This window comes from Zonotrichia albicollis, chromosome 1, assembly GCF_047830755.1.
Source record: "Zonotrichia albicollis isolate bZonAlb1 chromosome 1, bZonAlb1.hap1, whole genome shotgun sequence".
NCBI classification, from domain to species: domain Eukaryota; kingdom Metazoa; phylum Chordata; class Aves; order Passeriformes; family Passerellidae; genus Zonotrichia; species Zonotrichia albicollis.
The window spans coordinates 153,599,174-153,616,989 of NC_133819.1; the positions used below are offsets into that span (position 1 = coordinate 153,599,174).

Below are 17,816 nucleotides of genomic sequence, written 5' to 3' on the forward strand. Positions count from 1 at the left end.
TGACTCACAAAGAACATGGATCCCATAAAAAACCATGGAGAACAGCAGAGAATAACTTTTTTTTTCTTGGAAAACCAGAGCAGCTCCAAGCAGAGGATGTGATTCCTACCTGGTTCATCCTCTGGCTCGTCCTCATCCCTCTCCTCCTTGCAGCCCAGGGAACCTGGAGATTCCGGGGATCGGAGGGAGATGAAGGATGGCAGCTTTTGCAGGCAGCTGCTTGGCTTGGGCTCCTCCTCTTTCCAAAACTTCACCTCTTGCTCTGCACTGGAGGGTCCAGGAATTTCCCCGTCATCCTGGAGTTGAGCTGAATCATTCCTGCAGGAATGGGAAAAATAATAAGGAAAAGTAAAACACTTGGCAACGCTGGACAGGACATCATAGGCAACGGAAGAGGCTTGGAGCTCCCAGGTCTCCATCCAAGGCCATGCTGTATCCCTGATTTCCCTGGAGCCAGCAGATTCAGCTGGAGTTTCTCCCTCCCCATCTGGATTCCCTGACCTGCACTTCCCTGCAAGGTTCCCAGCTCCTCAGATTCTTGTGGAAATGCTGGACTCCTCTTTGTGATCGAGCAGAGGGAAGTGGAGATGGAAGGCGTGGGGAGCTGGGATGGCTTGGAGGTGTCCTGCTGGGCTTGGCTCATTCCCAGCCCTGCCACTCTCTTCCAAGCTAACTTGACACTCCAGCTCCTTTGACATCTCCCATGACGGTGCCAATAAAGGAAAAAAAAACCCTCTGGAGCAGCTTCCAAGCTGGGGCGTGCTCCCTTCCCAGCGGAGGGAGCCTCCCAACCAGGCAGGCCTGCACTCATTCCTCCTTCCCTAAAAAGAGCAAGGAGCTATTTTACACCTCGTTCACACGGGGAACGTGAGCTGGGTGTCATTCCAAGGCTCTTCTGTCACCAGGGATAAGTTCGGAGAACCCGCCGAGCTGCTCGTCCCCCTCTGCTACCTTACAAGGCAGGGCCAGGATGAGGCCCAGGCCCAGACCATGGAGGATTCCAGAAGCATGGACCAGCCTGGCAAAGCTCCCAGGTCCCTCCCTTTCCATCCCACCTTCACTCCCACCTCCTGCTGCAAAAAGCCATGGAGAAGCCACGCACCCAAATCCATCCTACCCCCTCCCACTGAACAGGATTGGAGATTTTGGCTTTTTAAAGCCAAATTTCCATTTGGCTTTAGTTTAAATTCCATTGGGATGTTGCTGTCCTACATGCAGGACTTGAGAGTGAGGGCAGAGGGTGTGCCAAGCTCCGGAAAATCCTGTGAGGATGAGGATGGACACATCCATCATCAGCCTGTGGCTCCATCCTGGCACCCAAAAACATCAGGGAGAGCTCAGAGAGCTTCCAAGGATTAACCAAGGGCTCAGTCCAGCATCAAGCTTTTCCAAAGCCTCTTATCTCCATGTTCCATGTCCACCCTAATTTCTGATTCTCCAGCCCCTCCATGCCATGGAGAGGGCTCAGCTCTGCTCTCCAACATGGATGTAAGGAAAACAGATGATGTTTTCCAGTTTCCCACATAACTGTGGATAACCTGGACCCACTTTCAGCAGTGGAATCTCCATCAGGACTCCTCCATCTCCAAGAGGAAGGTCTACAAAAACCTTGAAGGTACCTGAAGGTACCTGGATGGCACATTCCTAAGGGTGAATCCACTCTTTTCTCTCCATCACCTCTTCCTCAAGTATGGACACTGCCCATCCCAGAGGCAGCTCCATCAGAAAACACCACAGTGACCCACACCAATGCATCTTAAAATAAACCAGGATACAGACATAACACACCTTGAAGAGGAAAAATCTGGAGCAGGTTGGGAAGAAAACTGTTAAATGAAGCAAAACTAGCTCTGTCCTACCTGCCTGATGCCTCCTGGATCCGTCTCCACTTGGAAGGGGGGGTGTTGTGGTCTCCATCACCTCCAACCTGCTGTGGGTGACGTCTCTTCTGGGGGTGCAGGAGTTTGCACCGGGCACCCTTGGGGCAGACGCCCTTCTTGGCAAAGTCAGGACAAACCAGCGTGTGCTTCTTCTTGCACTGCCAAGGAAAGAGGAAGCAGAGTTGGAAAAGGCAGGGAAAACCCTGTGGGAGCACAGGAATCCACAGCTGAGCTCCTTCAGGTGGCACCAACACCTTGCTAAAGGGAGAGAGGGATGTGTTGGCGTTTCCTTCTCCGTATCAAAACAATATTCCAAGAAAAAATACTACTAAAAATAATATTCTAGTCTGGTACATTCCACACCTGCCCACGGTTTTCCAAGTGCTTGATTTTATGGATTCAAACCACCAAAGCCTTAACAGCAGTGATTTACCCGTGGAGAAGTCCCAAGGAGATTATTTGGGCCGGAGAAGCTGGTTTTGGAGACGACACAGGGTTTTGTTGTCCCAGACATGCTTGGAACTTGGGAAAGAGCAGGGAACAGCTAGAACAAAATCCTTTTAGGAGTTATTTTGGGATTGCTGCCTGGACCAGCCTTCTGAGGAAGATGGAAGAGGGCTGGAGCTCAGTATGCTTTTCCCAGGGCTTGGTTGATGCTCTCCCATCCCAGGAAGCTCCGTGTGCCCATGGAATGGGGCTGTTAAAACAACAGCATTGAGATGTTCATCCCTAAAAATGCTCCTGCACTCCCAACTCCGGATTTTGGCAGCTCCCAGCAGCCACCAGTGGTTCTGGTGGGGACAAGGTGACATCGGTGTCCCAGAGCTTCCCCACAAAGTTTTCTGCTGAGAAATGGCACTTTTTGGCAGTGGGAAAGGCAGGAAGAGACGCAAGCAGGGAAGAGGATTTCTATCCCAGGCAGAGCTGGGATTTCTACCTAGGTTCTTGGGAATGAAGGTGGGAGAAAGGAAAAAGGACAGCCTCTCTCTAACCTCTGTTCCCAGCAATCCAGAGGGCTCATCCCAGCATATCCCAAGGGATGAAAGGTGGGAGCAAGTCCTGGACCCCTCTTAGTCCCATATGGACCCATTCCCACCCAGGATACGCCATCCCAACCAGTTTGGCTTTCGCATCACATTGTGACATCCATGGAGAGACAACTCAACACACATGGCACAAACAAAATTCCCAACTCCAACATCCATTCCCTTGTACACCTTCTCCAGGAGAAATGTGGGCCCTCACACACTCAGATGCCCATGCATCCTATTCCTCCAGGCAACAGCCACCCAAATTTTGGGAAAAACAAGATAAATCCACGGGGAAAGAAACACAGGGAGGGTTTCAGCACCACAATTCTGCCCTGCTTATAAAAATCCATCCTGCCAACAATGGGGGATGGAGGTCAGTTCCTGCCCTTTTAATGCAACTTTACTTTGGGGACATGGGAGCAGCTCCCCGTGCTGACCTTTGGGATTAAGCAGGATCCCTGCCGAGCTCCCTGCTGGAAAAGCAGAAGGATTTGGCAGCTCCATTCCCCAGGGCTGAGTGCTGAAGTCGGCGGTGGAGCAAGGAGCTCATGTGCTGGAGGTTGGGGATGGTGCTGAGCAGCAGGAGGGCTGGGATCCACATGGACACACGGATATGGGCTCAATGGGGGGGACAGCTCAGTGAAAGTGCTGCTTTTCCATTAAAAAGCCATTTAAAATTTCCATTCCTATGATTTTGTACCTCCTGTTTCAAGGAGCTGGAATGGGAAGTAACTCTACAACCAACCTGGAAGTAGAGTCAGGTCTGAACAGTGCTTTGCCATTACTCCCAAATCCTGTGTTTTATAAGAACATGGAATGCTCTGGGTTGGAAGGGACATATAAATCATCTCATTCCAACCCCCTGCCATGGGCAGGAACACCTTCCAATATCCCAGGTTGCTCCCAACCCTGTTTAACCTGGCCTTAGACACTTCCAGAGATGAGACAACCATGGTTTCTCAGGGCAACCTGTGCCAGGGCCTCATCACCCTCACAGGGAAGGACTTCTTCCCAATATCCCATCTAACCCTGCCCTCTGGCAGTGGGAAGCCATTCCTCTTTTTCCTGGTACTCCATCCCTTGTCCAAAGTCCCTCTCCAGCTCTCTTGGAGCCCTTTTAGACACTGGGAGAGACTCTAAGGTCTCCCTGGAACCTTATTGTCTCTAGGTTAGATATTCCCAACTCTCCCTGTCTGGCTCCACAAGATATTCCCTTCATTTTCTCATTCCACAAGATATTTTCTTCATCTTCTCATTTTACCTGCAGACAGGATACATTCTGGACCAAAGAGAAACATTTGGAAAAGACAGCGACCAGACAGGAATTCAAACACAGGAATTTCTCCCAAAATATTAGCAGGCAGAAAAGCAAATACCTCAACCTGATAACCTCTTTTAAAATAAATGAGACAAAATTAGGGAAGAGAAAAAAATAAAGGAACAGCCCATAAGGGATTGAAGACTGGGATGAATGCATGGGCAGACCTTCCAAGCCCACCTGGAAGGGACAATCCCAGTGGAGCACAAGACTGTGGGATGGGCCTTGGTGCCAGGTCCTGGTCTGACCATCCCCAGTTCCTGGAATCACAGAATATTCTGAGTTGAAAGGGACTCCCAGGGATCATCAAGTCCAAAATCTGTCTCTGCCCTGCATGATCCCTGAAAAGGATGTGAAATCCTCTTCTGTAAAGGGGTTTCCAGCACAAAATTGACTTGGAAAGGAGAAGAGCAAGAAAAAAAGAGCCCCGACCTCAAAAAGCCACATGGATGCATCACTGCTACATCGAGGAATTAGGTTATTTTGGGAAAAGGCCAAGAAGTGTGGCTGTTCCTTCCCAGCAGGGCACCAATTACAGGGTGGGACAGTGCCATCATCCCGACTGGGCACCGGGATCGGGATGTGCCACCTTCCCAGTGCTCCACCCAGCCCCAGCCTCCAAGTGAATCCTTGGAGCAGCCCATGTTTATTGGCTCCATGGTAAAAAGATACTTAATAAAGAAAACAAACCGTGTGCGACTAATCCCGGGGCCGCGTCCCCAGCTCGGGTTTCTAATGGCTTTTCCACACCGTTCCCAGCGCTCCGGCCCTTCCTCCGCAACGCCCCGTCCATCCTTGCTGTCCCACAGCTGGGATGGTGAGGCTGGAATTGCCTCTGGAGGCTGGAAAAGCCCCTTCTGTTTATTTACAGTAGCTCTCCTGCTCCTGCCAGATCCGACGTGCCGGGGCTGGGTTTCCACAGGGAATTTTGCTGCCGGCCACGCGTCAGCTGGGGTGAAGCCGAGCGGGGCTGTGGGGTGGTGCTGGGGTCATCTGATCCCTGACACCTGTTCGGGTGGCTAATTATACCCCCCCGGGACCCCCGCCAGGCCACAGGTTGGGCCATAAAAAGGGAAAAAAACTCTGGTCCCTTCCACCAGAGAGATGAGAAAACCCCAGAGAATCCCTAAAAAGCCGCAGGGAGGAATCTCACCCCACTCCGGCTCCATGCCAACATCCCCATGGGCATGTCCCAATCCCAGTCTCCCCGCTGTGGGGTTCCCCCCACAGCCTGTCCAGCAACCGTGCCCAGGTTGGGATGGTGCCCAGCTGGCAGATCTCATATCCAGGACTCCTCCTTGGCTGCCAGGGCAGCTTTGGGTGAAATTCCAGGTGCTGTCAAGGATCCACAAGGCCTTAAATGGTCCAACGGGACCCAACGTGCTCCAGGAGTGAGACAGGGATGAGGAGGTTTGCAGGGCCAAGCCTTCTTTAGCATGAAGCTGGCAAAGGAGGAGGCAACAACTGGTGGAAAGTCCTGGCCCAGTCTTGGGAATGATGTTAATGAACATTTTCCATGAATAAGCTTGGCAGGAGAGGATGGAGGGTGGGAGGAAGGTGAAGCTGGGTCACTGGGCCAACCAACAACCAACCCACTGACCGCATGGGGTGGGGAGGAGAGATCCCACCCAGCCTCCCATTCCTGGCTCCTGGGCAGCAGTTTGGCCAGGTTGAACTTCTCAAGTATCTCCAGGCTTAATCTCACCCCCTGCTCCTTTCCCAGTGCTGTGGGACAGCAGGTGACAAGGACTGGACTTTGATGACCCTTGTGGGTCCCTTCCAACTCAGAATATTCAGTGATTCTGAGATGACAAAGTGCTGAAGCACTATTCCCGTCTCCTTGGGATCTAGTCCATCCCTCTATCCATCACGACAGACACAAATCCCACCAACCAGACCTTCAGGGGAAGGGGAGCATTGAAATCCCCAAAACTCAACTGCCTCAACTCCAGTGTTTCCCATTTTTTAAAGCCCTCTTGAGCATCCACGCAGCTTTTGCCAAAGCTATTCCAGGTATCCCCATGGCCAAGCAGTGGGATTAATGGACTGGATGGATGTCAGGCTGTTTTAATGTCCTTCTAAGTGGTTGTTGAGAAGTGATGGCTGGAGGTGCTGGAGCTGTTTTGACGCCACTCCGAAGTGACAGCCAGTAAATGGCTTTTTTCCGATTGCTTTTTTATAATTGGGTGCAGATGGAAACAGCCTTTAAAACAAAATATCCCGGCTCCCTGTCATTAAAACCTGGAGGACAGTACATCCGAACATCATCCCGACTGGAATAATGATGGAGAAATTTAACCGATGTGGTTATCCGAAGGAATTTGCTCCAAAACAAGTTTCTGCCCGCAAAACAGTTTGCCCAGCAAAATGCCTGTAGTGAAGGGATGACTCTTGATGATCATCTCCAAATGATCAGAGGAATCTGGGATCTAAAAGCTCTCCAGGATCCACTGCATATCCATAAACCTTCTCACCTGGTATTTTCAGGAAATAAAACATTTGAGCTAAAATACCTCTGGATCTGGGGCAAGACCAGGATGGTGTTTTGAAAATCATTGGGAAAATCATATTTAAGAGGCAGCAAAGGAGATGCGAGGGAATCCCTGCTCATGGCAGGGGGTGGGAACTGGATGGTCTTTAAGGTGACTCCCAACCCAAAGCAGTCTGCAGTCCCAGGATTCTGTGGAACAACAGCAACACCCACTTGGTGTCATCTGAAAACTTGCCAAGGGGGCACCCAATCCCATCATGTCATTAACGAAGCCATTAATTAGCACTGGTCACAGTACAGACCCTTGAGGGCCACCATTTGTCACTGGTTTCCACTGGAAATTGAGTCATTGACTTTTTGCACATCCAGAAGGTGAATTCTGAACCCGGCATTCATCCTTTAGTGGCAATGCCTATGGAATTCAAGCATCCCTTGCACTGCTTTGATGAACCCCATTTCCATCAGGGACCTCCACAATCCCATCCATCCCACACTAAAGCCACAACAGAGCCACTTTCACAGGGTCTACCCATCAATGGTAATTCCCAACCCCAAATCTTCACTGCTGGGTGTGGAGAGAGGCAGACACCCACTGGACATTCCCAACGGTGTCATTTCCATCAGGAATCATGGGGCTCCACCACATGCCTGGTTCCAGGTGGCTCAGGGCACCACCAATGGGATCCTGGGGTGCTTTAGGAAGAGCAAGTTGAGGAAGGTGATGCTGCCCCTCTCCTCAGCACAGATGTGGCATATCTGGAGTGCTCTGTCCAGTGCTGGAGACATGGAACTCCTGCAGCAGGTCCAGAGGAGGACAACGAGGATGATGAAGGGACTGGAGCATCCCTGATAGGGAAAGGCTGAGGGAGCTGGGGCTGTTCAGCCTCGAGAGGAGACACAGCTGAGAGGGGACCTCATCCCTGTCTGTCCCTGTCTGCAGGGAGGGCTCAGAGCATGGACCAGGCTCTGCTCTGGGGGCCCAGCAACAGCACAAGAGGAAAAGGCAGGAACTGATCCCAGGAAATTCTACCTGGACATGATGCAGAACTTATTCCCTGTGCAGTGACCAAGCCCTGAAAATCAGAGATTGACCCTGACATCAGAGAGGGTGTGGAGTCCCCCTCACTGGGGATATTCCAGAACCCTATGGACACAATCCATGTGCTCTGGGATGTCCCTGCTGGAACAGGGAGCACGGATCAGATGCCCCACTGTGGTCCTTTCCAACCTGAGCCATTCTGTGATCCTGGGAATCACCCACTGCTCACAGGATGTGGGGATTTTCCAACAGAGAACAGATCAGATCAAGGGGAGATTCCAGACAAGAAGCAAAACTCCACTTGCCGGGTTTTGTGTTCAGCTCTACAGAAGTTCAGGTTGAAATCAGGAAGTCTCTGCCTCATCACTATACTCACACTTGAGAGCTGTGATTCTGTGGCTGCTCTTCTCCCAAACTTCCCAATTTTCACATTTTGTGCCCCACCTCCTTCTACAAAGATATTAAAGTGTAAGAAAGAGGAAATCTCAGCATGGGATTTATCTTGGTGCTGCTATCAACAATCCCAGGCTATTAAACAGCTCCAGTGCATCCTGATAAGCCCCATCTTTAATGTAAAGATCAGAATTCCATTGGAGATGTTACAGTTAAATTAAAGGAGCAATAAGAACCCTCATTATCCCATTACAAACCAAGAGATACAACTGGAAATCCACAAGATTTCCACAGAGATACGAAGATAGGATTGGCCATGGAAGAATCCTGATCAGTTTTAAACCTCTTCTGAAGACTACAAAGTGCTTCCAAAGGGAAGATCCCATTGCCACAACTGGGATTTATCATTTATTATCAACAGCATTCGTTGCCCAGAGGATGTGGACAAGGATTCAATATTCCAAACAAACCAATGGGATGAACCTGGAGAAATTTCAGCCAGCTCAAATCCATGCTGGACACTACTGATGACCTTAAAAACAGCCTCATTACCAATCCTACATATACTTTATTTAAAATAAAAATTCCACTTGCTCATCAGTTTGGTGACTGAAGATTTCTGCTACACATTATGGGGGAAAAAAAACCCCAAATCAAGCTCCCAGAAAACATCTGTCAGCCGGAGCCAAAATTAAGGATAAACAAAATTAAGTTGCTTTTGTCGTTGATTTTCATACAGCTGCAGTGGACTATAAAAGAGCTATCAAAGGCAAAGCTCTCCATCAGCTGTTTCCAAATTATTACAGAATCAGGGAATTGTCTAGGTTGAAAAATCCCATTCCCCCAGCACTGCCAAGGCCACCACTAAGTCATGTCCACAAGTGCCACTTCCACAGGGCTGTTAAATCCCTCCAGGAATGAGTATTTCACAGTTTGCCAGGTCAGCCTGTGCCAGGGCTGGACAATCTTTTGCTCAAGAGTTCCTCAAGGAGAAGCCAAGTTGGTTGGGAGTCAACCTGGGATCAAAGGAGGGGGAAAAAAGACTCAGAAACACCAAGATCTGATGGGTGTGAGGAAAGAAAAATGCTGGTTGAACCAGAAAAGTCAGCTGAGATCAGAAAGCATGAACAGAGTTGAACTTCACCTTTCCATGATAAAAGATTAAGGAAAATAAGGATCCCAGGCTGCTGCTCTCTATTACTGGATAATTAAGAGAAAACACCACAGACATTTAATATTTACTGTTGTAACACAGCTCATGTGGCTTTCTCTAAAGAAATGTGTTAAACTGAATGTATCAGTCACACAAAACATTACGTTTCTGGTGGGAAATTGTTGAACTTCCACCAGAAAAGGAAAAAATAACCAACCAAACACACAAAAAACCACACAAGAACAAGGTTTCAGCTGAGAAAAAATCCCCACATTTTGATTTTCTACAGCAAAATCCAGCAGCTGCCACTGCAAAAAAACACCAAGCTCCACCTGGGGGAGGAAAATTATTCTTCCCAAGGAAGCAGCACTTCCTCAGGCAGTGCTGCCCCTGTCCCATATTTTTTACACAGATAAGGCAGAAATTAGAGCTTTGGTTAAAGCTGTTGGTCCAATAAAAAGATGGATTTCAGGAATAAGATGAGCTGGGATGAGCAGTCCCAGCACATGCCACGGCAGGTCCCCATGTCAAGCCTCACCATCCCAAGGGCTGGATGTGCCAGTTGGGATTCCAGAGGGATGGGAACAGATTCTCCTCTTATCCATGATTTATTCCAGCCCATCTCCCCGTGCCTTTCCAGGGAAGCTTCGTTGTTTAATCTCACTGTGTCTCACTGTTTAACAGCTCCCATGAGGGAACAATTTACCCACAGGCTCCAAGACAGGCGATGGAAACAATCCGGAGAGAGGGATTTAATGCAGCTCTGGCGCTAATGGGCATGGAGGGGAGGAGATTATTTAATACAATTTTCCAGATGCAGCAATGGAATCATTGAGTGGTTTGAGTTGGAAGGGACCTTAATGATTTCATTCCAAACCCCTGCTGTGGGGCAGGGACATCTTCCAGTATTCCAGGTTGCCCCAAGCCCTGTCCAACCTGGTCTTGGACACTTTCAGGGATGGGGCAGCCACAGCTTCCCTGGACAAACTCTGCCAGGGCCTCACCACCCTCAGAGGAAGGAAATCTTCCCAGTGTCCCATCTAAATCTTTCCTCCTTCATCTCTTGTGCCTGGAAAGCAAATCCCAAGGCAGGTGCTCCTTGGGTCCATCTATGGATGAGTTCCCAGCTCCAGGCTCGGCCTCACAGAGATCCCAGCCCATGGTTTGACTTTAAATTTGGTTTGGATTGTAAAGATCCTTAAAGCCCATCCTGCTCCAACTCCCTGGCATAGGCAGGGGCACTTTTCCCTATCCCTGGTTGCTCCAAGTCCTGTCCAACCTGGCCTTGGACACTTCCAGGGATGAGCCATGTACAGCATCTCCATTCAATGTCTCCTCTTGCTTGTCCCTTGCTCTGGGGTCACATCACCACAGACACTTCACCCACTTGTGATGCCTCATCCCTCATACCCACCAGCCTCATCCCACCCTCTCCTAGAGAATTCCTCCTCCAAGCCCCTGCACAAGGCCCCATGTGGGAGGAGGGATGTGGAACCACAGAGCAGCTCTGACTGTAGAGCAGCTCACAAAAACATCTCCAAAAAACCCTGGGAAGAACCTGCAAGAGGCCCCATTTCTCCCTCTCTTCCCACTTCCCTCTTGGGGCTTCCTCCAGTGCAGGTGGCCAGGCCCAGAGGGACCTCCCAGCGCGACCAGGTCAGGGTGCCAGGCAAGGGCAGGGAGCTCCAGGAAAATTGGGACAGAGATCTCCAAGATGAAAATCACTCCATGGCCTTAAGGGACACACATAATGCTGTGTTTAGGGATGATCCCTTTAGAAAGCACAAATGGTGGAGGAACTTCCCAGCCCACGATCAAGGAACCTGTCTGTAGGAATGCTGGAAAGCAAGGTCCTAGCTCTGCCACCAGCTCCCTTCTGGAAACAGAATCCTGGAATCATTTAGGTTAGAAAAGCTCTCCAAAATCATCAGGTCCAACTTTAGACCAATTAATTAATACTGGGGGTAACATTCCCTTTAAGAAGGATGTGATCATGGTCTTGTACAGGAACTGTCCCCTTCCCCAAGGGTGGATTCAGACCCTCTACAGTCCACATTCCTGAAAAAAGGACTTGGGAATGCAAAATTAAAGCTCTCTCAGTTAGTTCTAAATTGCTGGTGAAGGCAGAGCAGGTCAGTCCTGGTGCCATTTGTATGAAGAGCAGCTGGAATTACAGTCCATGGAATAGGTCAAAGGTGGACCAACTTATCCTGAGAATCCTGCAACACATCCTAAGAAGTCCTTAAGAGACAACACTGTCAACGACATGTCATAAATTATGGATAATAATGGACACTTTTGATGGAGGTCTGCTAAAAATCAGGAATTGTGTTTGTTTGGGAGGGCACAAAGAGGTAAATGTAACTAGGAGAAGAGCCCAGCGTTCCAAAAATCAGCATAAAACAACCTAAATTCCTAATTATGGACCAGCTTTGTCGGAGTTTATCCACTCAGGGTGCTCCACCGGAGTCTCACACCTTCGCATTCCGTGCTCTTTGTGCTTCAAGCCAACATTGCTCGGACAGGGAAAGGCAGAACGAGGGAAGATTTACTCCCATCCTAAATAATTCACAAGAAAAGGGACTGCGCATCTTTAACAAGCCATCGTTTTATGAAGCAAGGTTAACATTTTTCCTTGATTCAGTAGAATATTATAAACTCTCCGGGGTCCATTTGAGGACTTTCTACTTGGAGCAAAGGCACGGACTCAGCACTTTTTATATTATTTAGAGAATAAAATTAACCCTTAATGGCCCAAGCTGGAATTTCTCCTCCCCAGTTAAATATGGCCCGCTCAGCAATTTCTCCCCATATATAATTACAGGCTGCTATCCATCATCTGGAGGAGAATGCTTTCCCGACATTCCAAAAGTGACGCCGTAAGCACTTTTCCTAATAGAATAAATATTCTAAATATCTCTTTTATATTTTCATTTAAATTGGAATATTTTAAAAATAATTGTCGGGACCCTGCCTGCGTGGTTGGCGCTGCGCTGGAGGGAGGTGGCAGGATGCCTGTGTTTTCCTTCTGAGGGAATGTTTATCCTGCATCAAGTCCCCCTCCACGCACTGCCACAAAAAGTAATTAGGCCCAGACTAATTTATTAGAGCTTCCCTCTGCTGCTGCTGATGTCCTGCTTTCCTTAAAACTCTCACTTTTGGTTTTTTTTCACTGTTTTTTGCTCTTTGGTGGTTTCTCCTGGGGAAAGGACGGAGAAAAGACCAGATGGGGTTTAGTGGGACTTGACAGTGCTGGGTTCAAAGCTGGGCTCAATGATCTTAGAGTTCTTTTCCAGCCTAAATGATCCTAGTATTCCATCCAGTGTTGCGTTTGGATTCTGGGACAAGTTGGTGGCTACGCTGGTGGAATCTAAACACCTATGGCTTCTCCTGCTGGGCTGCACTTCTGCAAACAAGTGTTACCATGATGGAGAAAAGGAGGAGAAGAGCCCTCTGAGGCACCCACAACTCCTCTGGAAACCCTGTGCGAGCGCCTCACCACCCTCACAGGGAAGAACTTCTTCCCAATATCCCATTTAACCCTGTCCTCCAGCAGTGGGAAGCCATTCCCTGTGTCCTGGCACTCCAGCTCCTTGTCCAAAGTCCCTCTCCAGCTCTCCTGGAGCCCCTTTAGCCCCTTAGAAATGGTTCTAAGGTCTCCTCAGAGCCTTTCCTCTTCCAGGCTGGACATTTCCAGCTCTCTCAGCCTGGCTCCAGAGCAGAGGGGCTCCAGCCCTTGGAGCATCTCCATGGCATCATTTGGACTCACTCCAGCAGCTCCACATCTTCCTTCTTCTGTTGCATCCCGAGCTCGGCAGGTGGGGACTCACGTGACTGGGGCAGACGGGCAGAATTCCCCCCTTTCCTGCTGGTCACAATTGTCCAAATATGAGCAGAAATCCCCTACCATTGGGTTTTCATCTTGGAAATCTCTGTCCCTACCAATGCCCTACCAATGGGTTTGGAAAACAGCAAAGAGGAGTCAGGACAGTCACTTGGATTCCCAACGGAACACCAGCATGGCCAACCCTCTCCCTTAACCACAACACAGAAAGGTGAGATCCTGTGTGTTCCAAATTCCTTTGGAACAGCTGGCTCCAAGCCCTGCTCAAGGAAAACTACTCCCACAATTTCCTTGTTATATTGGGTACCAAAAGCTCATGGATGAGGTTGCAACTCTCCCCAGGGTGCACATGAAGTCCGTGTAGGATTTCACTGCACAGATCCAAACCATCCCCAGGACCTGGAGGTGGCTCCATGAATGCCCCAGGCACAGCTGGACGCTGACCTGGCTGAGCAAGGCTGGTCCTGCTCCTAAAACTCAGCCACAGGATTTAGGGCTCAAGTTCTAACCCATTACAGAGCCAGAGTGGAAAAGAACTGTTAACACCTATGGATTTTCTAGGTAAAACAGGGAATCCTAAATATTTTCCTACATTTTTCATCTGTTTCAGTGCAGGGTTTTCAGGGCAGGTGCATTGAGCTCAGACACTGATAGCAGGAACACCCCATGTAGGCTTTTACCAGGGAAACACCAGCATGTAGATGAGCTGAAGCCTTTGATTTCTTTCCCTTTTCTCCCAACCAAACCACTTTGCCAAAACCCTTCGGAAAAGCACAGGACTGTTCTTCATCACATCCAGGTGCTGAGCAGCTTCCAGCTCTTCCCTGTGGTGCCATAGCTGGTGCAGGACGCTGCTCGTGGCTTTGGCTTTGGCCCACAACAGCTGGGAAAAATCCCTCTTTACCTTTTCTCCCATGGGACAATATCCTTTGAGGAAATCCTGGCACACTTCTGCCTTCCTGGACACATAGACGTGGCTGTAGGGGCAATTGCTGTTGCTGCAGATCCCCTTCAGGTAGTAGGAACACACCGGCATCTGCAAGAGGAGGAGAAATCCATCAGCAATTCCCTAAACCCGTGACTCGGAATCACTGCAACCCCCAGACCTGAAATTAAAGCGTGACAAGCATAAAATAAATAGAAATCTTTTGCCAGCCACCGATCCCAGAGGTGTTTTTAGCTCTTCCATTGGTCTCCTGCAAGGCAGCTCCCTGGTATTACGTGTTCCCGGTGTTTGGATACGCAGGGAGCGAAGGCGCTTCCCTCAGCATCCTTCAGGATGCTGGAGAGAGGGTGAAAAGCTGGAAACTGCCACCAGGAAGAAAATTCCCTCTGGACAGCGGAGGGAAGGGATGGGGAAATGTCATAAATTCTGGGAACACCTTTTGCAAGGAATGATGCAGTGATGGAGATGGGAACAGCAGCGCAGGGAACACATCCAGCCCAGCCGCAACATCCCACAGGGAATTCTCAGAGGGAATCCCAACATCTCAGAGGAAATTTTGGCCATCATAAAGGCCAAAACAGCATCCTGGGGGTGCTTCCCATTTGGCTCTTCCATGGATACAGAGCTGGCTGGAAGGGTGTTTGATAAAGGCTCCAAAAGGTGGTTCCTAGAAAGGGGAGAAAAAGCACCTCGGCAAGGATTTTGGGGAGGTGCATCATTCCAAGGCATTTTCCTGGAATTCCCCAGGGCTGTGATGCCTGTCCCTGCACACTGGGGCAGGCAGGGATGCTCCATGAGGGAGTGAAATGAGGAGGAGAGCAGCTCCTGCCCTGAGCATTGAAAAGGAGAGCAGTGGGATATGGAGCAGATCCCTTATCCCGCGCTCCCGCGTTCCCAACTTTCCACAACGCTACAGCCGACGGGGAAAACCTACGGAGCAAGGATTCTCCTCATCGTCCTCAAAGCACAAACTTCACCTTCTGCCAGCTGTTATCATTAAAAACAAATTACCAGCCTGCTGCCATATTTCAGCATCCTTAACTCACCAGCAACTGCCGGCAGCTTCCCGCTTCCCGCCCCGACCAGGCAGCTGCCACCTGGAATGTGCACTTCCCAAAGGTCCGGCTCCTCCTGCTCCAACATCCCGAATTTCCTCACTGCTTGGCGTGGTATTGATCACCCCATTCACCAGCAGCATTCTGGTCCCACCAGTTCAAGCATCCCCAAGTAATATTTACAATCCTGCAATAATCACGGCCGGGGCTATCCGGAAAAATCCCTTATCCCTGAAGGGCACATTAAGGGTTGAACTAAATTGCCTCGCTGGAGGCCGAGAGGAAAGAAAACAAAGGGTGCTTTAAAAGAGGAGAGTTTATTTTTAATTGTCTTTTAACTGCAGACATTAACATAAAGGACAGGGCTCTGGGGCGATCTTTGGCAGTGCTGGTGGTGTGACCGTAAACGATTCCCTTAATGTAGTTTTTGATATAGAGCCCAAATTAGCTCTAATAAAAAGGGATAATAAAGGCAGCTCTCCGACAAAAATAAACTCCTCCTCGCTGTCAAGCCCGAGCCATTATCAAGAGGAAGCAGCGCTCTCATTTCAATTAACCTTGTTTGCACCCCAGCACGTCCACACAAATAACAATAACATTAATTCAAGGCACTGGGGCGCTGCGGCCGCCTTCGACAGCTTTGACTCTCTACAAGCTCTGGAGGCAGCAGCTAAATGAACCCGAAACTCCACGTGAGCCTCCAAATTGCTCACAACTGAGTTTTGAAGCTCTATTAGGGAGAAAAATGCTGATTCTTTCCGAGTTCCTCAAGGGGAAAAGCTGTTGGAACAGCAGCGGGCGGCTTCTCGAGTCCCGGCCTCTCGCAACCTTCGCTTCCTTAAGATTTTCTGGTTTCTCCCTATTGTTGGGATGTGCCAGTGGCTCTGATCCACTGTGTAAAAATTCCCTGTGTGTCACTTCAGCGGGTGCTCCTCACCAGAGGCTCTGCCTGAGTCTCCTGTGGAGCAAAATTCTTTAAACTGAGAGGCCCTGGCACAGAATACGCAGAGAAGCTGTGGCTGCCTCATCCCTGGAAGTGCCCAAAGCCAGGTTGGATAGAGATTGGAGCAACCTGGGATAGTGAAAGGTGTTCCTACCCATGGCAGAACAACAAGAGCTTTCTCTCTTCCCCCGGCTCTTTCTTCCACTACCAGAGGGTGATGGAAACCACTGGAGTTTGGATCTGCAAAGCTCAGTGACAATCTGAAGCCATCCTCCATCCTGGAGACCATTCCCTGCTTGGAGCAAAGCGTTTGCTGCTCTAGGATGAGGAAAAGCTCCCTACTGCTGTGACAGCTGAATCCATGCAGTTTTCCATAGAAAACAGTGTTTTTTCCCATAGAAAATAGTGATTATTCCCACTTTTCAGTGAGGAAACCGAGGCATGGGAGTGCACAAAGTCTGAGAAATTGTTTTGTCATGAAACCAAGAGCCAAGCCCTGCCAGCTTTGATCCTTCACCTCCTGGCCTAGATATCCCGTGACAGTGAAATCTCACTGAGGTAAGACACACACACAACAACCTGAACTTTCTCTGATCAGGAGGTTTTTGGGTGTCCCTCTCCAATAACCACACAGTAAAATCAACGGGGCCAACGAAATCAGGAATCCCCAAACCACCAGATCATCCCATGGTAAAAAAAAAAACATGGACTGCATTAAAACCTCAACTCAAAAACCAACAAGGCACAATCCTTCAGCTGAGGAAAAGGTGGGATTTACTCCAAAAACTCCACAAGCAGGAGGAAAACTGCTTCCTTCCTCTGCTGAGTGCCTCCACCTGCTTTTCCCAGCCCTGATAAATGAGGGAAAAGCCACCTTTGCCAAGAACCACTCAGGTTAATGAGGAGCTCCAGGACTTGGAAAGTGAAGTTGCCTCCTGCTTTAGGAAGCAGCATTCCCATGGCAATAAATCACCCTGGAACAAGTTTGAACTCCATGGAGAAGGTTGTTTCTCTTCCAGCCCTTGCTGATGACAAGGTGGCAAACAGGGAGACCTCTGAACCACCCTCAGGTTGGTTAATCCTGTGAAAAATAATTCCCCTTCCCAACGGAGCATGGCAGGAAAAATGTGCTCCAAAAGCTTTTCAGAAAAATCCGCTTTTCTGCTACTGCCTGCTATGATTTTGGTTTGTTAATTAATGATTCATCTTGAGTTTAGGTGATTCTTCATTACCTCAGGATAAAGGTGAGATGGGCTGAGGTCACTGCATCCCATGGGATCCCATCCCAGGGATTCTGTCCCCAAAATGCTACTGGCAAACAGCTCCTTGACATGGTCACTCCTTTTTAATTCAGTTTTATTACCACAATATCACTGTTATTTTCTCAAACTGGAGAGGTGCTGCTAAAGGTTGAGTTTTCCCTCATTCTCAATTTGTTCACCCAAAACAGAGCCCAGAAGTCAAATCTGGACATCCTCTTTGAGGAACCAAGTGTTTCTGGAGGGGAAACTGAGGCCACATTTCCACCAGGAATTTAAACCTGTCGAAGAATATTCCTGGGTAGAGAGACCACAAATTCATCCCTATCCAACCATCACATTCTTTGGTGGATAAACCACCAACTGCAACAGCTCCTTGGGCGTGTCCAATTTCCAAGTTTCAGCTAGGTTTTTTGCCCTGGGACCAAAAAAGACTTCACCACCTGCTGAAATTCCATTTAATT

General features: G+C 49.2%; 1 protein-coding gene across 1 annotated transcript in view; it reads right to left on the bottom strand.

Moving 5' to 3' along the window:
- The window catches only part of ZC3H3 (zinc finger CCCH-type containing 3), a 128,360-nt gene that overhangs the window by 9,246 nt on the left and 101,298 nt on the right, over positions 1-17,816 (bottom strand). Inside the window, exons 9-11 of the mRNA XM_074558079.1 lie at positions 14,054-14,185; positions 1,860-2,038; positions 110-318 (exon numbers count right to left, since the gene is read on the bottom strand). Of these exons, the coding sequence (XP_074414180.1) occupies positions 110-318; positions 1,860-2,038; positions 14,054-14,185 (520 nt within the window). The remainder of the gene's footprint in view (positions 1-109; positions 319-1,859; positions 2,039-14,053; positions 14,186-17,816) is intronic.